Here is a 23,399-nt window from a genome sequence, read left to right as displayed (position 1 = left end):
AATTTTAATTGTCGTTGGTACAAAGCAGTTCTGGTAGTAAAAAACCCAAGTGTTTTGTCGGGACACAGGTGCGTGCTTTTGCCATAACGGCGGCTTCGTTTCGTCATTGTCGTTGTAATTGTATTTTGTTTCTATGTGATGGAAAGGTTTTCTATTGTGGGTACAAACTATGTTTGTTATTGTTGGCGTGGTATTGGACCAGTATCGGCTAATTTATTTTGATCTGCACCACCAGGTGAACTAAGCCAATCAGAAGAGTTGTTACTATCGTTACTATTACTACCACCCGTCGATAACTTCAAACTACTAGAAAGTCCAATAGAGATCGATTCGCTAGCAGATGGGTTACAATTTTGGCTGTTGCTATCAAAACGCTGTCATCTCGATGAACCGATAAATGATGAAAAGTCATCGCCTGACTCTGGTATAGGACTGGGGGCGTGAGTGGTGGATACATTTCGAGCTTGTAAAAAGCTTGTACCCCCAGCCACAGGCGCCCCATAATGAGCGGGAAAATCTCTTGGAGTTACTTCGCGCTTTTGTATACTGATGCCACCAAAGTTCGAATGCGTCGCAGTAAATTGATTTTCGTTTGTTGTTATGGAAGCTTTGGATGAGGTTGGACGGTTACCTGCTAATTGGGATTGAGATGGATAATCATTGGTTATTGCTGCATCATAAACTGGTAACACAAGACTATCTGTAGCTCCATAGCGATTGGCTTTGGCAAGCGGTTTAGCATAGTTCGTTCGATACTTATTTCTAATATTACCTGTATTGTCGTCTGAATCAGTCACAGCAGTCAACAATTGACTAGTTCCAGCCACATCACCATCAAGTCGTTTATTTATTAAGTACTCGGACTCACTGCTTGAACGTCTTGGTCCCCGTGACAATGGCTGATAACTATTGCGTCCTTGAAAACGACGGCTTATAGAGCTACTAACCACACCCAGATGCTCCGTAACATCTTCTTGAATGTCAGATATATCGATCATGGATAAGAAGGCCCGGCACCAATTATGATTCGGATTATTCCAGTATTGGGGTGAATTAATATGGAACGGGTGATGTGGGAAACTATAAATATGAGCCACGGCAGCTATGAACATTTCAATACATATCAGAAAATTCTATAATAAAACAAAATAAATTTACTAATTGTTCAATTTGGTTTCATTTGGAAAGTACCTGTAACATGGAGGCCAAATTTGCGTCTTGGCCCAAATCAGTGGAACCAAATATATCTTTAATAATCTTGATGTACACTAAGAAGTTAAGAATTACTCCTTGGCTAAATAAAATCAAAAACAAATTTAATATGTGTCCATCAACAAATTGACTCACCATAGACTTACAAAAAGGAGAAGAATACAACTGCTTTTATGCACAAGAATTTTGGAATGGGTTTCATTGGTTTTAAGTCCTCCTATTAGGGTATACATTTTTTTAATATATTCCAAACTTCAAGACCACTTATCTCACCTTATTAGCCCTATAGAACAAAACCAGACAGTACATAGCTACAAACTGTGAAATATTGTTAATCACTACTATGTATGGAAAAGCGACGTTGCCAGCAAATGTGCCTTCACCATACACTCCACATAGTTCACAAATTCTAAAAAGAAAACGGAAAGTAAATATGAGTGCAATTGATTGGTTAATAGTCAACAATGGGTAAGTTTTTGGTATTTGTACTTGAGTTATTTAGTTCACGAGCGAACTAATTGAGCTGGACACCAATAGTTTGGAGAGTAACGAATGTATTGTTCTTTATCCTATTTCGTCATATTTTTCAAGAATCCACATATTATTAAAAAAACGGTTTCATATTAAATTTCAATTTCAATTTATTTACATTCAATACAAAGAAAGCCATTTAAGGCCAATTATACATGTATTGAGAGATTAACATAAAATAAAGCTAAAACTATGGCAGAAAAATAATTTTATTTGTAATAAAGTTAATATAATAATGTAATAAAAAAAAAAAATAAACGAGAATGGCCCCCCAGCCATATGAATATTGTAAATATAATATAACATACATATATATAAATATATATATAGGATCCCGGTAGCGAAGATTAATCAAAAGTATGCACGAAACACTATCTAATTCAATTCACCATTTGTATATGATTTTAACAATTTTTTATATTTAGAGTAAGAATAGCAAAACATTCTAAGTGAATTTGGTAAACAGTTCCAAATCCTACACACGCGTACTAAAAAAGAGTGCTCAAAAATTGATGTCCGTATAAGAGGAACGTCGATTTGTACGTTACGGGTAGAATTGATAAAAGAGAACTCACGCAATAACGATAATGGCTGTTGTGTTTTTATAATCTTGTAAAAGTGAAGGGCAGTACGTTGATTTATATATTCATTACAGTTGCAACCCAGAAAAAGTGGTGTCAATTCAAGTACACGTACATGATCGTGTATCCCCAGCTGAAAAACATATCTAACAATTTTCCGCACTACCTTTTCAATGTTAGCAATGTTGTAAGACCATGTCCCAGAATAAACTTCAATGCCATAGTTGAGTAAAGACATTAATAATGAGTTAGCCAGATGTATCCTTACATTTTTAGGTGTGAAGGCTTTTAGACTATATAGTCTTCTCAAGATAAAGCATGTTTTCATTGTAATATTATTTATGTGTTCTGTAAAATTAAGATTTGAATCTATTATAACGCCAAGGCACTTTAAAGAATCGACAATTTCAATAGTAAGACCATTTACTGAGATATTGGGATTTAAAATAATATGGCTTCTTGGGTGAAAAAGCATAGCCTTGGTCTTTGCAGTATTTATTTCAAGCTTGCTGCGTAGTCGTAAATTGGAAATGTAAGCAAGATGTGAATTAACACAATTATACGACGAAAATGACTTGAACAATATAAAAATATCATCTGCAAATACATAAGGTTTACATAAGGAACTTTCCATTTCAGAAATAACATCATTAATGTATGAAAGAAAGAGAATAGGACCTAAAATAGATCCTTGTAGATCCTTTTTAAATTAATAAAAAACGAATTCAAAAATAACATTTTCAATGAGAAAAACAATAAATTCATAGCAGCAATACCACTTAATTGAATTAATGAAAATATAGTAAGGAATATATATAGTGATTAACAAAGGAATGAGATCAGAGAAAAACAAATAATTTAAGAACTAGATATAAAGCTGATAGGTTTTAAATAGATCAATACGCTGTTGAAGATTTAGAATCTTGAACCTCTTGATTTGGTAGAGAAATTTTAGCCTTAAGCACTTCACGATTTATTATATTAAATCCAGTTATTTTGCTTTCCTTCTTCAGTTTCCAACAAATTTTAAAAAGTTTGTTTGCTAGACTTGACAAATTATCATTCAAGTATACTCTTGTTAGCGCAGACCCACCAATGACATCTGACACATTCAGTGATTTGGATTTAAAATACGCTTTCATGATTTCATCACGTTTTGCTATATTGTTGAATTTTATCAATATAGATCGACGCATATTAATGTACATTACATTGCCAACGCACTCAGGGGCGATGTCAACCTTCAAAAATGCACAAATGTAGACAACTATATCATTGAGTTTATCAAGATTATCAGGCAAACCAGATACTATTATGTCAGTTCTGTTTAGTCGGTGCTGTAAAATATGGTTTTGAAATTCCAGTTCAACAAATAGATTTTTGTAAGATAAATCATGTGAAGCAACCAAGTCTCTGCAATTTACAACGTCTACCTTGATTTCCTGCAAGCCTTTGGTTAGCTCAGCACGAAAATCATCAACAACAGCATGGAATGAATTTTTAATTTCCGTTTGTTCCTTCTTTACTTCAGTTGCCAGTGAACGAAAAGAGTCTCTGAGGGAAGCGAACTGTTCACGCATCTCCATCTTGAAACCATTTTCAGATGTGTCTGGGGGATTTTCCATACAACTAGCACAAGTGTACGTAATGTTACGGTTTTTGTCCAGCATGTTAAAAAGAGATTTGGAAACATTCTCGCTATCAGCATGGTACCAGGTATCACATTTTCTGCATAGTAGACACTTAGTATTATTTGTTTCCAAGTTCCAAGGGATAACTCATTTTGTCAAAAAAATTCCAAAACAGAAGATCAAAGATATGTTTATGGTTATTTTCACCGTTTAAACAATTTTGTTTATGTTTTAGATCAGTGATGACTCCTAAGACAGTTTAGAAGGTAAAACGACGGCGGCAATAACACTTCAGGCGTTTCGGCGCGTTAAGTCAAGTAGCACTGACTGTCTTTTTGTACAATTTTAAATGGCGGCTTAAATGATCGGCACAAAAATCCAATAAAAGGACTGCAAAAGGGAGCGGCGACCAAGAATTTGTTTTGTTTCGTCGACTTTGTAGTGAACAAAAATAACCAAAAACCACGATTTTGCAATATATTTTGAAATTAGCAAACTATGCTAATAAATATTGTTATTTGCAAATTTCAATTATTTCAGGTTGAGAAAAGTTTGTTTAATGCAATTTCAGCTTAAATAATCCACTGATTCACTTGACAGTTTATTTTTTTTACTACTTCAATAAAGAGGTTTATTTCACACGTCTACCACAGCATAGCGTTGCCACTCTTCATCAAATTCATCAAATTGCAATAAAATTAAAAACGAACGCGTCATTGTCTATGATCGGTCAACGATCATAAACAATGATTGATCAATCAACTGTATAGCGAACTATGTACTAGATGGCGACTAGTTAAATCAAAAGAGCTGAAGTAAAACGATCATTTTTTGAAATATACTGAAATGTGAAACACTATATATATATATATATATTTGAAAAAAGAAATTCTCCTTGCTTTCAAATGTAGCTCAAGTTTAAGAAAGTGAAAACCAGAGGTTTTTTATGTATTAGTCTTCGAAACTTTGCACATCGTAATATTTCTTCCAAAGTTAGTTTAAGTTCGGAGATGGGGTATATCGGTCCACTCCTTCCGGTACCTCTCCCACAAAATGGTCAAAATTGTACTAAAAATTAATTTTTTAATATCATGTGTTGGCGTAATACCGACAAGGAGGAATAAAACCCAAAAAAATGAGAAAAACAAAATAAAACAAGTTTTGTGTAAGAATGTATATTCAAACTATATTTATCCGATTATCCGTTTTGAATTAAACTGTGCACAACCTATTTGCTGTACCAAGCCAAGATCAAGTTCGAAGTTGGAACTCATTGGTCCACACCTTCTAGTACCTCCCCCACAAACGGTAAACAGTTTCTATATTTGTAAATCCAATATCAATCAAATGGAATGTCAGATTTGAACAAAACTACAAATATGCAAAATTCATTATAAAATAAATAATAATTTATGAATAAGCGAATTGTCTCAATTTTTGCTTGGACAAAACTAAAGCAACTCTATAGTACAAACAGACGAAGTCGAAAATGTTAGTTATTTTTACCGTTACTATGTTTTGGTTTCTACACCTTACATATGATTTTTAAAAGGATTTTATTACAATAACAGTAGGCCTATTCTGTAACTTTTAACAACTTTCAATATTAATAAATTTCCTTTTGTTATTAAGTTTGTCCGATAACTTAGTGAGTAAAAATTACTCAGTAACTTCTGTTAAGAGAATTTGTTCTCTCATGGGTGAATATTGAAAAAAGTTTTCGAACAACATCAACAACATGTCAAATAAATTGAAATATATTCAAATTTAATAAAATGAAAATAAAGTTTTTAACACGTTCGTCTGGAAGTTATTACTTTGTTATGGATGAAAATTTGATGATATTCCCTACTGGATTTTGGGAAGAAATCATAACCTTTCATTCATTTTTCGCGTGTGTGTTGAAAAAAATTTCAAATAAACACAAACACTTGTTGCGTAAATTTATGTTATTTTTGGTTATTCACCTCAAGCTGTCCTACCATATATTATTGTACCATGTATGCTACCGTAATAAAAAATTAAATATTGAAACCATTAAATGGTTCAAATGCAATTGTGATATCTACCTGAAAACAATTTGAATTTCAATTCAATTTATTAATCAAAAAACTCCTCATTGGGTTATAAAATTATAAAATTACAAACTAAAAATTCCCTAACGCATATTTTTCTAATTCTTATATATATGCTTAACAAACCGTAATGTTAATTTGTGAGATATCAACTCGATGCTGTAAGCGAGCCAGATATATAATTCTTTTATTCCAAAGAACAAAAATATTGCAGCAATTTAATTTTAAAATTATGTGGTGAGATTGAGAATTTTTTCAATCCAGGGGGAAGCTGGTTCCACAACCTGCGAACAACAAAAGAACGTTCCAGGACCAGACTTTCAAAGCGTTCAAAAAGAATTGCTGTTAGAGTGGAAAAATCGTAAATTATCAGCAATGTAGGTAGGTTACCATATTTCATGGTTTTAAAGAAAAAAAATATAAGCATCGAACATGGAAGTAGTCATCAAAAGAACATCCAAGAAACTCTTTTTCATAAAGATTGCAGTCACGATTACAGTGTTTCCCATAAACGTATTTTAAAACACTATGAAAACAACTACGTAACCTGTGTAAGTGGGTGCTATCAGTGCCAGAATAAACCTCCATTCCATATAGAAAAACAGTCATTAATAAAACATGACCAAGTTTGTATTTAATGTGGTATGGTAAAAAATTGTTGACATTGTACAATCTCCTGAGGCAAAAATTAACTTTTGAGCAAATATTCGAAATATGGGATGAACATTTTAGATTACAATCAATATCAAAGCCAAGACAAGTCACAGACTGCGAAGAATTAATTGATTTCCCCTGCACGCGTATACTTCGCTGAGTAGGTAAATCACGACCACTTTGGAAAATAATTAACTTTGTTTTGTCCAAATTGATATTAATACAGTTACGTGAAGCCCATCTGCAAATTCGACCAATATTACTATTAAGTGCAGAAATGCAACCATTTATGTCAAGACATGGACTAGACATAAACAAACCGAAATCGTCCGCATATATATTCAAAGAAGAATGCTGAACACATTCAAAAACATCATTAACGAATAACATAAAAAGGAGTGGACCTAAAATTGAGCCCTGTGGAACACCTGACGAAATATCGCAAACGCAAGAAGAAATACCGTCGTATACAATTTTTTGAGAGCGGGTGGAGAGGAATGAAGACACAAGATTGCAAGATGTTAGAGAAAAATTAAAAAGATTAAATAGCTTGGAGCGGAGAATGCAGTGATTGATAGAATCAAAAGCTTTAGAAATGTCTAATATACTAGGAAACTTTTTATCAACCGAGCGACGAATGTCATCAGTTAGTCGAAGCATTAATGAGGTAGTGCTGCGATGTTTTCTAAAACCTGATTGACAGACATTAACCAAAAAAAATTCATCCAGGTGTTCCCAAATTTGGTTTTTGAGCAAAACTTCGAGAACCTTTGACAGTGCGGGTAGAATTGAGATTGGGCGATAATCGGCACAGTTTAATCCAGTAGCGCCTTTTTTCAGTAAAGGATGCACTTTGGCTACCTTCCAAGCAGACTAGTTGTAATAATCGTGTTAAAAAGGTGTAAAAAATGATGTCGCAAATAAGGAAACACAAGCTTAAGGAAACGTAACGGAATTTTATCTAAGCCTATAGCATTGGACTTAACTCTATATATTGCACTAGTGAGCTCAAATATGTCGACATTTCGAAAATTGAAAATATTAGAACGAGGCATAGTCATAGAAGTGTAATCAGAAATAGTAATATTAGCACCATTATTGGAGGTAAAAAAAAATATTTAAATGATCTAAATCTATATCACAGTTATTGCTATCAGAGTTTGTCGCTCCACAAGCAGAAATCCTAGACCACAACGTACGAGGATTATCAATACCACTAAATATACTTTTACCAAATTGACGCTTGGCTTGTCGAACAACTTTACGAGCAATATTTTTATATTTCTTATACACCTGTTTATTGTAATCAGTAGAATTCTCAATAAAGGCACTAAAAGCTAAGTCCCTATTTCTGATAGCAGAAAGAACTTCTGGCCGACTGAACCATTGATTTGAATTTGTTCCAATTAATCTAGTTTTTTTTCAGGTACATGGGTTTCAAAAAGACATTGCAAAGTGTTATTCAAATAGTTTAGCTGCAAATCAGAACTGTTCGTATTGTACAAAAAAGAGAAGTTAATAGAATTTATGTCAGATATTAAATGTTACATATTGTCTTTCATTGATTGTACGTAGTTTGTACTGCAAAATAACAAACACGTGATTGGAATTAAGCGCAGGGAAATTAAACTGACTACTCTTAGAAATTAAGCCAACATCACTTACTAATGCATAGTCAATGAGCGAATATGAATTCCAATGAAGATTAATGTGAGTGGGTTTATTATTGTGTACTACCGACAAATTACACCTGGAAAGAAGATTAGAAAGATAGTCAAAGTTTCTACGAACAGAAATATCGAAATTAAAATCACCAACAATAACAATATCTTCATATCTAGTATATATATCCACAAGTTCAGATTCCAAAGAATTAATATCACCAGTGGGCAAGTATACAACACCAATAATCAAGCTAGATGTACCTGAACTAACATGCAGAAAAAGAGCTTCACATACACCAGGTTTTGATATCTTTGAAACAATTTTAGTTTTCACAGCCGAGAAAATATATAATGCGACACCTCCTCCACGACGCCCTACACGATCATTACGAAATATCTTATATCCCGGTACTTGAACAGCTTTGTTGGTAATATGGGATTTGAACCAAGTTTCAACCACACCCACAATATGTAGCAATTAGATTTTAAAACATTTTTAACTTCATCAAATTTTATCGAAGTGGTGCTAGGATTAAGAGATTGAGCATTGAAAAATCCGATATTAATAGTATCACCGTTAGAGCAATTTTTTTTTAAAAGCATCATCGCTGACAATCTCACCTAAAACATTACGTGAAACCATAAATGAAAATTAGAAAAATGTACGTTAAAGACAAGTACTTAATTACAAACATCTTAAAAATTATTATATCGAAATCTTAAAATTAAATAAGCTGACTACAAAAATATTACAAAAAAAAAGATAGCAACTATATTACTACTGTAAATACCGTGCTGTTCTACCGATTATCAAACAACCGATAGGACAGCACGGTATGCTAACCCTCCCTGCCCTACCATATCTAAACAACTTATCTACATTATTGGATATTAGGAGTGCCAAACGTTGGAGTATCTGCTAAATCGAATCTATTACTCCGGACACTGCGACGACCAAGTTGCCTTCTTAGAAAAGTTTCATCTTCAGAGGACACATCATTAATATTTTCCGACGTCACAAACTTTGTGGAACCGTTCTTTAAAATAAATTTTGCTGCAGGAACAGGGGGTATAAGTCTAAAACCTTTAATTTCCTTATCCTTGAAAGCACGGCGGCAAGAATTCTTAATTTTAATTGCAGCCGGATGCAAATTATCATTGAGATAAATGCGGGAATCAATATCTGTAGGGATAACTTGGCCGAGTTTAAGGTTCTTGCTTGCCATATATTTTTTCATAACTTCATCCCTTTTTAATATAGAGCAAAATTTTATTAGAAGAGTTTTTTTCGTTTTCCCCAGCCAAAAACAAGCGCTTATATCGCTTTCGCCCAATGATACTCCTTGAACTTGGGGTATTTTAACGGAGATAACAATAGGCTCCACACTTATTGGCAAGCCGCTCACTAGAATATCTCGACTTGATTTTGATATTTTTCGCATTTGTTTTTTTGTTGTTCTACAAGTTCCTTCCATGTTATTACACAGCTGTCAATTTCATTTTTCACGGTAAGCGGTATAGTTGCGATTAATTCATCAACTTTTTTTGTTAATTTATCGATACTATCCCAAATTTTTGCAGAACTAGTGTCTCGATTAAGGCATGAACATGACTCGCACTTCCAGAAAATTGAGCCACTATTTTTTTATAAGGAGATCATACGAGCTTTCATTTAAATTCGTACCAATTTTCACAGACATAACAACAAATACTAATGCAGCTTTTTGTTATGTTGCCATTACACATAGGGCAAACATATGACTTTGTTTTTGTAGGCGCCTGACAAAAGAAACAAAACAAAAAAACAAACACAAACGGCAGCAGACGAATATTTATTTTAATTCTCCAATCATTGTAAGGCACAAATGTAGAAACGTTGATATTTTTCGGATGACAGAAGTAAATATAAGTCGCTTTTTAATAATTTTATCCGGATTTGTTGCAATAAAGTTTAAAAATAAAGATAAGCAGCCAGCTAATTAAAAAAATTACACCACCATACTCGACTTTTAATAGTCGTTTCCACGACAGAGGGGTCTACGATCCGAAACGACCCGAGTCTTACTCGGCCAACGTCTGTCACCTCAGCCCATTATGTAAAAGCAATAGGGCTGCTACAACAACAACAACTTTTAATAGTAAATCCCTATAACAGGTACATCTATACGTACCCGGGAAAAGGTTATTCATGCTAATTATTTAATTATTTACAAAAGTGGGTCACATACGGAGCCTTGAGAATCTATAAAAATTATACTGTTATGTACCCATACTGTGTTTGACTGATAAGAAAATAGTGATTTGCAAACAAATCCAGAAAAATAATCACTTTTTACAATAAAAAATTGTGATGACCTCTGTCAAATGCTTTTTATAAATCAAGATAATATAACCAATAAAATTATTGTTTGAAAAATTTACCATTTAATGACACTCATGTGTTGTATGTATCCCACACGTCTGTACAACACTTTACACAGTGATCTTTAAAATGTTAGTGTTACTCCCACTACGTTCTATAAACGACATGTTCATAATTTTTAATGTTTCTCTTTTATTTAATATTTCTTAATGCACTTATAATTGGTATTGAAGTATTCGGTATTTTAGAGATGATATTTTTTAATTTTCTTATTGGTTCCCCATTTTAAGTAGCCCACATATGACGATTTTGGCGTTTTACACTCGTTTTTCAAAAGAATCGGATGAAAATTACTACTCACGTTGGATATCAGATCTATCCTCTCCTATAATTGGTACTTTGAGTTTTTTGTACATGTTTCGACTAATTGGCAGTAATTTCGTATTTTGGTTTGTGGTGTGGTAAAATGGTAACCCACTATTCGGTATTTGGTGGTTTGGGCATGTTTTTCAACCGCATTCGCTCTAATTTTTCAAAATATCATGGGGTGCCAAATCATCTTACCCCCATAAATTATCAATGCCAGTTTGGGAATAGGTAATAGGTACCATCCCACCCTTTTTCAGTCGAATTTTCTCATGTTTGAGGATATAATTTAACATATCGGATTCCTGGTTAATATTTGCTTGTCAGGTTAGTGAAATTTATATGTCTTATTCATGACCTGTAAATGTTAAAATGTTAATGTTATTATAAGTGGAGGATTTTCACATTATTTATAAGCGCTTTCTTGACTGTTAATTCTTTAATTTTGGTCTTCGGAATTTGAAATTATTGTGAATAAAAAAAATTAAAAAAAGGTTCGTCCCGACCAAACATAATGACGTTTTTTCTTGTTTCGAATTCTGATTGATCTCATTTTATTTTTTTTACTTTAATTTGCAAAATTATGTGATTTTTTGAGTAGTTCAATCACATTGTTAAGCACGTAAGAAGTTACTCGAGACAAAATAAGAGGGGGAGGGGCACATTAATAAGACTACGAAATTAACTGTAATTTTCACCATATAGTATGAAATTAAATTTAGTTTGTATGTATCTTTATGCTTTAGTAAGCTTTGATATGATTTTTATTTATTATAGTTTTTAATAAATAAATAATTTCTGATAGGTATGAATAAAATATTTTTGAGCATAATCACTTAAAAACAATGTCGTTCAAAAATGCCTATGAGGGCTATGCCTAATTAATGACCGACATATGTCAATTCCGAACCCAATATTTTTGTTTTGTGCCTTCAGGAGGAATAATTTTTTGGGGAAGACGCCTAAATGCCGGCCGATATATTTCATCATTCTAGTTTTTTTATAACGATGTCCTTAGAAAGCGGAATGATTACAACCGATGGCTAAATCGTATTAGAATTCCACACACGGAACTAATCTGCTAACAAGTTTAATATAAGATGCTTTTGTTTTACAACTTAATATAATATAATGGGGTTGTCCCCATATAGGCGTATTCTACCATAGTATAGGGGCTACCCGAAAAAATGGGCCTATATTTATAAGCTTTAGTGAAGAAATTTGGTATCCAATAAGAACCCATTGTACCAAATTTCAGCGAAATCGGTTTAAAACCCCGCTTAAACCCCCAAAATACCTTAAATTGGGGGGTACCGTTATATGGGGACTACCAGAAAAAGTGGACCAATATTTATAATTTGTAGTGGAGACATTTAGTACCCAATAAGAACCCAATTGCAGCTAACTCGGTTGAAAAACACGCTCAAGAACCCTTTTTTGTTTTGTAAAAACTTATTTATTCTGAAGCAATGTAGTTCCATTTGTACACATAGTTTGAATACTACAACCAGATTCAATATGTTCTATAACCTGCTGCTTCAATTGTGCAACGTGTTCTTTCAAACTTTTAACTATTGACGCAAGATCCGAGTTCTCTCCTTTTAACATTTTCACTTTTTCTTCAAGCTTAGAAATTCGTTCAAGTTTTCGTTTTCGACATTTGGAAGCTGCCACTCTATTTCTTTACTCTATGTGTGGAAAATCGATCCAGGTTGTGGTGTAGGTAGAAAATGAAGTAATTTGTCAAGATCCGGAGTTTTTAAGGGTGGGGGTTTTTTGTGGTTTTCAGATGGAGACTCAATAACAGGCGGAGAGGGAGTAATAATCCGTTTTTTTGGGGTCTTTAAGTCTAAAGATGCTGAGCGTTTGCTCACGTTTCCTGTAGGAATGCCATTTGCCGAGTTTGGTGACGAAAATATATTCTCAGAATTGTTAATACGGTTTTTATATTTCTTATTACTTATTTACATCTTTTGTTTTTATTGAAAAACACAAATATAAAGAGATACATTGTTTACGACAATGTATATGTTCGATATGTTGTTCACCCCTTCCGTAGCATACCAATTATTATTCACATTAATTGGCCACTCATTTGAGTCAATGGGGGAATCTTCTCTGCGCTCTCTTCTAGGAGTCACATTCGCCTGGTTCGGATTGTAGGAGAGAGTATCCGCTCTTTCCTACGCTCTCTCCTAGAAGTCACATTCGCTCAGTTCGGATGCAGAGAGGACTTTCCAGTGCTACGGTCGTCGATGTGATCTCGACCTTGTTTACGCTACATTTGCTCACCGCGACTCACTTGCATTCTAACTTTCGTTGTTTAAACTTGCATTCTAACTTTCGTTGTTTAAACTTGCATTCTAACTCTCGTTGTAATCACTTGCTTTCTAACTCTCGTTGCTAAAACTTGCTTTCGATCTCGCACGCACGCATTAAGGTAAAGTTTTGTTTCTTTTCGAAACTCATTAACTTACCGAATAAAGTTTGAAAATACATATTCTAATACCAAATTTGTTTTATTTTGTTTTTCTTTCTTTATTGGTTTTTCTCCCCTCATCGGTATCACGCCAACATTTTGATCCGTTCGAGCCGGATAAAAATTAGCATTTTCGTTGTTGGATCATCAACCAATAAATTGTGACGTTGTTGCTAATCTCGGTCTTTTTCCTATTTGCTAAGGAGAAATACATCATCCCCCCTCACCTAACACAACACCTCATCATCAACATCAAAAACTGCATCATCATCCACAAACAACATCATATATCAAAAGGTACGTAGTTCAGTTTCTTTTATATTGAGCATTCCGCGAGTGTTGTCGTTTTTTTTTAATTTCGGTTTACAAAAACAAATATTCCTTATTCAATTCCTTTGTTGAATTTGTTCGCTACGTCACGCATTGGTCGCCCTACCATTACCTTAACGTGTGCATTCCTAAATATACAGTCCACTCATTGTCGCATATCACTGCTTTAATTTGTTAGCCAGTGATCTATTGTGTAGTGCTTATTTGTTATTTCTCACTAAAGGCTACATATACACCCCCGCCTTCTCGTTGACTTCGCTAGCCACTAGTGAGAAAAAGCACAAACAATACTACTAATATACAACGTGCCCTTTTCTTATTTTTCTTTTTATTCGCATACCTAACGACAATTTCTATATCGAATCATCTCTCGTTGTTTGGTCGAATAAACACAACAACAATACGAATACTCATCGTGCCCTTATTCTAATTTCTTTTGTTGATCTCAAACCTACCAACAACTAATACATCACAAACTCTCCTTGTTTGTTCGTAAAAATAAAACAATAACATCCTAATATTCCACGCGCCTTTTTATAGCGTCTGTTTGTTAACATTCGATCCACCAACAAATTATTTCTCTTCACCACTATTACTGTTCAATCGTTCTTTCCCCCACTCACTGTTGGTTCATTCTCGTTGTGTTGTTGATCGTGTGATATCAACAACAAATATCACTCTCGCATTCCAGCCGCCTTGTTTAGTGTGAGCCGACTAACAAACAAACGTACCAACAAGCTCTTGCTCTCCCCACACATCTCTGTTGGTTCGTTGTCGTTGGTCTGTTTGTAGTGCGTTAGCCGCTCACTCAACACTGCTTGTGTTTTATTCCCTTTTGTGCGGTATTCGTTGTTCACCACTGCACAGTGGGTCCGTATGAAAAATAGTGGATTTTTATAAATAATTTTTTAAAAATAATTTATAAAAAATTGTTGTAATATTTGTTGGTCTATTGTAGATTTTTGGAATTTATAATAAAAAGTACCCTACTTTCGGCATATAAAAGGCGCATTCAACGTTTTAATTTGTGGGTTAATCAAGCACTTTTTGGTCAATTTTATGAAAACTTTTGTAATTGTTTCGAAAAAAATAGATATTTGCTCTTACACCAAAAATTATTTGGCTGTAAATTTACAGCATAATTTGAAATTTCGCGCACCCTACTGTCGGTGATAGCGATTTTCAAATTATTTTTGCACATTTTTATACTTTTTTGGAATTTTCGCAAAATTCGTTGTTTTTTGCTCTTTCAATCGACCATATTTGTCCTTTCTGAGTTTTTATAGTTTGGTTTGGAAATATTCTACATTATTCTTTGCATGTTTGGTAGTTTTGGACATTAGTACCCTACATCTTACAGACTAATTTCGATAGTTACATCCTCAAATAAAGCAATCTTTGGAATTTCTCTCAATCCTTTTTTGTTGTTTGCTCTTGAAGTTTCTAATCGCATATCTTCAATTGAATATTAATTCGTTGCTAACTCGCTAGATATTTTCCATAAATTGAATAATTCTAAAATTCTTTATCGGCAGATTGACAACATAAATCCATCACGGAATATTGTGTTCAATTTGATTTCAGCTTTCGCACTCTACTGGTAGAACTTAGCTTCTATTTCTACCTTTTCGAAATTATAAAGACAATTGTAAAATTCGTCGGCACATTTTGGTCTATCTTCTATAATTTCGTTAGTTAACTTTTCGTTATCTTGCGACACTTGGATTCAATTTGGTCGGGTCCTAAACTTCTGTGCCCACATACATTTCAGGAATTGATTCGTTTCCCTCTTTCGTCCATTTACTTCTTACTAATAGCTGCAATCATGTCCATCAGTCCACTAACGCGTTTCATTAGAGCCGCCGACGCTCTCATAAAATACGATTCGTTTTTCGATCAGATTAAACCCGAGAAACTTAATTTGTATAGTCTCGACATACATAGATCTGAAATTTGTCAACTTTGGACTAATTTCAAAACATATTATGATGATTGCATTGACCACCTGTCGACATCGTCAAGTTCTCAACTCGTAGATAAGAATGTCGTCGAGGGTAAATACGACAGTTCCTTTCGGGCATATCAACATTGCCTTTCGGCAATAAATCAGAAGCTAGACAGACTGAAAGCTTCCAAGCAGTCCACGTCGCCAGTAGTTTCTGTTCCATCTAATCAGCCACCATCCGTTCCTCAACTTGTTTTACCTACTGAGGAACTCCTTTCAAGCACGCCTTCTCCATCGCCTACTCTTTCGAACACAGTATCTTCGTTGTCCAATATCTGCGAGGTAAGCAAACCTTCTGGTTTACTTTCAAACGAAACCATCGCTTCGTCGAAATCCACCCCTACTAATGTTGTCGACCATTCTATCGATTGTCAAAATTTAGTCTTACCTCCTTGTGACATCGAAATCTTTAGTGGAGATTTTATGTCATGGCCAACATTTCGTGATCTGTTCACCACGCTGTTCATAAATAATTCTCGTTTGAGTGACATTGAAAGATTATGTCACTTGATTCAAAAAACCAGTGGTGAGGCTCGAGAAATTGTTTCGAATTTTCCACTCACCAATCGTAGTTTTTCACTTGCTTGGAAATCATTGCAGGATACTTTTGACAATAAACGTATCCTTGTGAACAATCATCTCAAGTTGCTTTTTGATCTTCCCGCACTCGAAAAAGAATCACTCATTGGCCTCAAAACTCTTCAACGTGGAATGAATTGTTGTATTTCCGCCATGTCTGTTTACGATGTAGTAACGGATCATTGGGATCCAATGCTAGTTTTCATTTGTCTGCAACGTTTACCAAAAATAACAGTAACACTCTGGGAACAAACTATCAAAGACAAATCATCTCTATCTACTTGGAAACAATTAGATGCATTCCTTTCAGATAGAATACAAACATTGTCGTGTCTTGATAATTTGATTTGTATCAATTCTCCCAGAAAATTGAATTCGCCATATAGTAGTTCTAGTTCCAAACCACAAACGCTTAGTTCCAAACTACAATCGCCTAGTTCCAAACTACAATCGCCTAGTTCCAAACTACAATCGCCTAGTTTCAAACCACAATCGCCTAGTTCCACACCACAATCGCCTAATTGCACCTTCAAATCATTCTATCGTACTTGTGTGATGTGTCCCCAGCAGAGCCATCATCTACGAGTCTGCTCTCGATTTCTAAAACTTTCGTTTGAGAATAGATTCTCATTGGTAAAAAAGCATGGTCTTTGCATAAACTGTCTATCACATGGACACCCTGTTAAAAACTGTAGAAATAATCACAATTGCTCCATTTGCAAAAATAGACATCACACGCTACTGCACCGTACACAAAATAGCATAAAGTCCTCAAATTCTATAAATGTATCTTCCTCGTCCAATACTTTGTACAAATCTCGCTCCAAATCTAGTTCGATCACTCCCATTCGAAGTTCTCATGTTAAATTGGACAATCGGCAAGTTCTGCACACCACTCAAAACAGAAATGTGCTTTTAGGAACTGCCGTTGTAAATGTTGTACATAATCGGAAAAATTATGCCGTTCGTGCTATTATAGATCCCTCGTCGGAAGTCTCGATCATGACAAAGAGACTACAACAAACTATTGGAATTGATTCTCGCTATACAAACGCAACTCTATCTGGAGTAAATATTGCTTCAACTAGCACTTCTAAAGAAATTTGTTCATTGAATTTATCCTCGCCTAAAAACTCGTTGAATACTTTATCTACAAACACGTTGGTCGTGCCAAATATTTGTCAAAAATTATTATCGTTGTCTTCCATTCCGAATCTGCATTCCAAAATATCTCACCTAGATTTAGCGGATACTTCCGATAATAAAGATATAGATTTGTTATTGGGCGCAGATTTATACTCTCAAATTCTATCGGCTGAGTCGCCTCACATTGTTTTGAATTCACTGGTGGCTCAGAAAACTATATTCGGTTATATACTCACTGGACCGATTCCTTGTCGTCAAATTGCATAGTTGACATAACGAACAACTTTTAATTGTAGTCTATATATATCATATAGCAAACTCGCTATTTTTTGTTAATTTGTTGCTCAATAAAAACTGAACTACTATACCTATCGATGCATTTTATTCACAATGCAAATACTAACCTAGAATAAGTCGCGATTTAGTCTAATTCATGTTGCATTGCATTGTAGCGCTGCAAGGTGGGCGGCAATGTTTAGGTTCGATACATTGTTTACGACAATGTATATGTTCGATATGTTGTTCACCCCTTCCGTAGCATACCAATTATTATTCACATTAATTGGCCACTCATTTGAGTCAATGGGGGAATCTTCTCTGCGCTCTCTTCTAGGAGTCACATTCGCCTGGTTCGGATTGTAGGAGAGAGTATCCGCTCTTTCCTACGCTCTCTCCTAGAAGTCACATTCGCTCAGTTCGGATGCAGAGAGGACTTTCCAGTGCTACGGTCGTCGATGTGATCTCGACCTTGTTTACGCTACATTTGCTCACCGCGACTCACTTGCATTCTAACTTTCGTTGTTTAAACTTGCTTTCTAACTTGCATTCTAACTTTCGTTGTTTAAACTTGCTTTCTAACTCTCGTTGCTAAAACTTGCTTTCGATCTCGCACGCACGCATTAAGGTAAAGTTTTGTTTCTTTTCGAAACTCATTAACTTACCGAATAAAGTTTGAAAATACATATTCTAATACCAAATTTGTTTTATTTTGTTTTTCTTTCTTTATTGGTTTTTCTCCCCTCATCGGTATCACGCCAACACTAAGCATGCCTGCTCCAAACAAATATAATATATATATATATATATATATACTATATATGCCTAATTAATGACCGACATATGTCAATTCCGAACCCAATATTTTTGTTTTGTGCCTCAATTCTTTCCTTCAGGAGGCATAATTATTTGGGGGAGACGCCTAAATGCCGGCCGATATATTTCATCATTCTAGTTTTTTTATAACGATGTCCTTAGAAAGCGGAATGATTACAACCGATGGCTAAATCGTATTAGAATTCCATAATTTGTAGGGTAAAACTGACTATTCCGAGTAACGACTATCCCCTTTACTATGGTAGAATACGCCTATATGGGGACAGCCCATGTTATAATTATTACAAGGTAGGGCACAGCTACCAACTGATTACAATTTTTTCTCAATGTGGCTTGTTCCATCAAATCAAAATACATATTTTTTGTATGTGTGTGTGTGTATTGTCAAATATATTCATGTCAATGTCAAATATATTCAAAATAAATTGAAATATATTCAAATTTAATAGAAATGAAAATTATGTTTTTAACACGTTCGTCTGGAAGTAATTACTTTGTTTTGGATGAAACAAACATTTGATGGTATTCCCTACTTGATTTTGGAAAGAAATCATAAACTTTCATTCACTTTTCGCGTTTTTAGTTTTGTGTTGAAGAAATGTCAAATAAACACAAACACTTGTTGCGAATATTTATTTTATTTTTGGCAGAAGAGGCCACACGTGCATAATTGCTTTTTTGTTATTCACCTGCCCTACCTTGTATTATTGTACCATGGTACGTTGGGATAAATAACGTTAGAACTTGAAGAATTCTTCATTTTCTTACAATAAACACAACTATGATTAGTAAACACACAAAGAAATGCAGAAATAAATAACGGAAATTGGGGGTACCCTTACATGGGAGCTATCCAAAAAAATGGACCAATATTCATTTCCTATTATGAACTGAAAATACTAAATTACAGCCAATTCCGTGGAAAAATACGATCAAAACCACCAGAATACTGAAAATTAGGAGGTACCATTATATGCGACTATATTTATAAGAAGAAGCCTGTTAGAATATGTTTTGTCCGAAACACTAAATATTTTTAATGTAGGTGGCAAATTATTATACAGCCGAGCTAATCTAACAAGGAATGAATCATCCATTAAATAAGCAATTCGCGGCAACTGACTGTTTCTAGTAGAGTGTGAAAACATAAATGTTCCTATTAGTAAAAACGGACTTTGAAAAACAATTAAGTTGCAAAACAAAAGCATCAACCGACAATTTAAAAATTATTGAAACGAACAGCCCAGAAATTTGTGCACATAGGGCGAAATATGAGATAGACGATTAAGTCCATGTATGTAGCGCACAGCACGGTTCAACGACAGCTGCACCAAATTTAAGTGGCATTGCGTCGTACCACTGAACTTCGAAAATAACACTGTGCGACACGAAAATTTTTCAGGGGTTCTAATGTACCAATTCTGTTTAGTTGGAGTCCCTGGACCACGAAAATACCTTTGGCTTTTCTGGGTCACTTCGAAAATTAATTTTATAATTAATTAATTTATATATAGAGAAAAACGTGGTTTCATGGATTTTCAATTTGAAACTCTAATAACTTATTTAATTTTTAACAGATTTATATTTATATATATATATATTTTCTTTCGAAGAGTACAATTTCTTCTTTCAAACAAGATATATATTTGGTAAATCGCTTGAGGATTGGCTGAGTTACAGCGGTTGAAATGTGAAAAAATACGCATAAAACTACACAATTTATTTTTCTTCGGACTGTACGATTAAATTATGATATCAAATCACTTAACCTCAATAAATAAGCTCTCAGCTACTCCATATAGACTACTTTTGTAAACCACACTGTAATTTAACGTTTTCGACACGTACAGAGCTACACCACCACCCCTTTGGCCAGGACGATCATACCTGCAGCAAGAAAATCCATCAATTTCAACTATACTCGAAGGTACCACGTTTCGCACACTCCCACAACGTTTATCAAGCTTCCTTCCAGTACATTTCTGATAATTTTGACGATTTTCCGATATATTAAAGCTTCTGCAATTAAAATTTGCAATATTCAAACCTGAAGAAGAATCTAATGCAGAGCGCAAAAACGAATTGTCACATACAATATTCCGAAGATTACAATTATTCATCTTATTTGTAAGACCGAAAAACTTAAATAAATGAACTAAAAATTATAAGATATTTACAGTAGAGATACTATCAATGAAGAAAAAAACATTTGTTGATGGAAGATATTCCAAATAAACGTTCACATTCCAATGCAGTTAACACTTCTTTATCACCATTTGGCAGCACAATTCGAACTTTGGGGACATCCCCATTTACTAGGACATACTTGGATTTTTTTTTTTTTTTGCTTCCACAGTTGTCTACACGTATTCATCAATTTGGAAGCAGGAGGCGTGAGGTGGTCATTAAGATAGATGCTGAAGCTGACATCAGTATTAACTGCATTATTTAATGCGTTTCCACGACATAGGGGTCTACGATCCGAAACGACCTGAGTCTTACTCAGCCAACGTCTGTCACCTCAGCCCATTGTGTAAAGGTAATAGGGCTGCTACAACAACAACATTACTTAATGTAATGAAAGCAGACCCTGAATATTTTGCCATAATAACATCTCTAGTATGCACCGAATTAAATTTGACCAGAGCGGAATTTCCACCAAAAACATAGCAACAGTGCTGCGCATCTGTGGGAGACAGATCTACTCTGCATAAACTTGCAATTTTAGAAATAGACTCACGAAGGTCAATTAACCACAGTGCAGGCCATTTATTAAAATGTCCGCAGGATTAAGGCGCCTTTGCAACACAAGATTCTCCAACACTATAAGTACCTTTATTTACTTTATTTGGAGTTTGGTGCATCATTCACATAAAATCGGACGAAACTGTATATGGGAGCTATATCTAAATCTGAACCGATTCCAACGAAACTTCGCATACATATGTATAGACCTGATTTAGTGTGCTGTGCAATATTTTGTCGTAAATGGACAAATATTGGGAGTTTGGTGCATCATTTACATAAAATCGGACGAAATTTTCTCAAATTTCTATAGGATTCGTTCTTGAACCAAATAAGTGAACTGTGCCAATTAAATCGTATCATAAATGCAACCTGTACTTTGTTCACAAAAATACGTGGACGGGCGGACATGCGAAATCGACTCAGAAAGCGATTCTATACATTTTCCCAAAGGAACCATGGGTCTATCTCGATTCCTTTCGGCTATTACAAACATATGCAGAAAGACATAATACCTTGTACCATAGTGTGGTGAAGGGTATAAAAACTGCAAAATCAAAAATGTCGCGTGAGTGACCACGAAAAATCCTTCGCAAATAAAGGAAATGCCTAATTTTGATGTTTTGAAAGTGCAATCCGATAAATCTTCGAGTTCTATAAATAGAAAAAAAATCTTAAAATTAAACTATATTACTAAATATACCTTTTAAATTGCGTCTAAATCGCGTAATCCTCAAAATCATTTGATGCTCTTGCGGATTTGTGAAACTACTGAAGTTTACCTTCTAACTACACAGTTTTTCTCATATACTTTAATATTTCCCGAGTTATAAAGAAGTGAACATCGGCTTCAGTTTCGTTAAAAAATTGGCAATATATATATATATATATATATATGAATTTTGATACTCGTGGATGTCCCCAGTGGTTGTCCTTTTACGGCAACTCTCATTGTCCTAGTCGTTTTTTGTCGGTATTATGGACTTCAATACTACAATTTAATTTCAATTTGTTTCATATACGAGAATCTAGCCCAAAGGGCGAAGAGCGATTCAAAAAACAAAAAAATATATTTAGAATACTCCAAAAGCTTAAAACTAACAATGTATTAGCTTAGATTACTTGATGTAGCGACCTAGCACATAGGGCCAAGGACTACAATATTATATCTGATCTCAAAACCAAATTTTGAAATAGATTTTAGTTAAATATAGTTTGTTGATAAAGATATATTATTTAACTTACACAGAAATGAATGTTGTTATGGGTCTCACAACTGTATACTGCAATATTCCATGTTTGCAGTTATGTATAAATTCTCTTCCCATAGACCAAGGACGCATGCAACACAAAGGAAAGAAATGGTGTACTTGTGGCTTATACTCCATAGTGGCCTCCAAATCCATTCCCAAATTCAAATAGTTCAGTAAGTATACCATAAAATTATAAATGACGTATGCCTCATAACATTCACGCAATGAATCCACGTATATAGAATGCTTTGGGAAAAACAAGCCAATCCACTGCAATTATACAAAGGAAATCATTTGTTCATTTTCAAAATACCCAAATAAACAATATTCGCATTTGTACGAATGTATGTATTACTCACCGCATTAAGAGCATATATTGGAACCATCCACAATATTCGTATGATGTGTTTTTGCAAAATGGGTTTGGTAAAATGAATAACATGCTGGATTATGTGCCAAATCGAAACAGGCACCGCAGATAAGACAAATAAGCCACCAATCAAAATCAATTGATCTTTACGCGAAAACCCATCTTTTAACGAGTTCAGAATGAGCAGCGGTACAACAATGATCGCGAATATACCATAAGTAACGATAAGAAGAGGACGTATCCAAATACGCCATTCTTCGCAAAACCTCCGCACTGAATAATTTTGGCACATCCTACTATCCG

General features: G+C 34.4%; 1 protein-coding gene across 1 annotated transcript; it reads right to left on the bottom strand.

Annotated features, from left to right (window-relative positions):
* Positions 1 to 108: 108 nt before the first annotated feature.
* Positions 109 to 23,388, bottom strand: LOC133327743 (transmembrane protein 184C). The gene is made up of 6 exons (XM_061536284.1): positions 23,086 to 23,388; positions 22,719 to 22,996; positions 1,486 to 1,621; positions 1,359 to 1,429; positions 1,192 to 1,294; positions 109 to 1,133 (listed from the first exon to the last, which is right to left on the bottom strand). Exons 1-6 carry the CDS (start codon positions 23,386 to 23,388, stop codon positions 378 to 380), a joined length of 1,647 nt encoding a protein of 548 aa, XP_061392268.1. The 3' UTR covers positions 109 to 377.
* Positions 23,389 to 23,399: the final 11 nt, after the last annotated feature.

Source organism: Musca vetustissima, unplaced genomic scaffold (assembly GCF_032173495.1).
Source record: "Musca vetustissima isolate MV318-11 ecotype Yass unplaced genomic scaffold, APGP_CSIRO_Mvet_v1 utg2303, whole genome shotgun sequence".
Taxonomy (NCBI): domain Eukaryota; kingdom Metazoa; phylum Arthropoda; class Insecta; order Diptera; family Muscidae; genus Musca; species Musca vetustissima.
The sequence above is the reverse complement of the archived record's forward strand: the minus strand, read 5'-3'. Positions and strand labels throughout refer to the sequence as shown.

What these genes read in the sequence shown, in the direction of transcription:
- LOC133327743 (XM_061536284.1), bottom strand. Translation starts at nt 23,388, where the DNA reads ATGTGCCAAAATTATTCAGTGCGGAGGTTTTGCGAAGAATGGCGTATT. An exon ending in CAATATATGCTCTTAATGCG is followed by an intron (nt 22,997 to 23,085) that starts GTGAGTAATACA and finishes GTATAATTGCAG; the next exon opens with TGGATTGGCTTGTTTTTCCC. An exon ending in GTTGTATTCTTCTCCTTTTT is followed by an intron (nt 1,295 to 1,358) that starts GTAAGTCTATGG and finishes GATTTTATTTAG; the next exon opens with CCAAGGAGTAATTCTTAACT.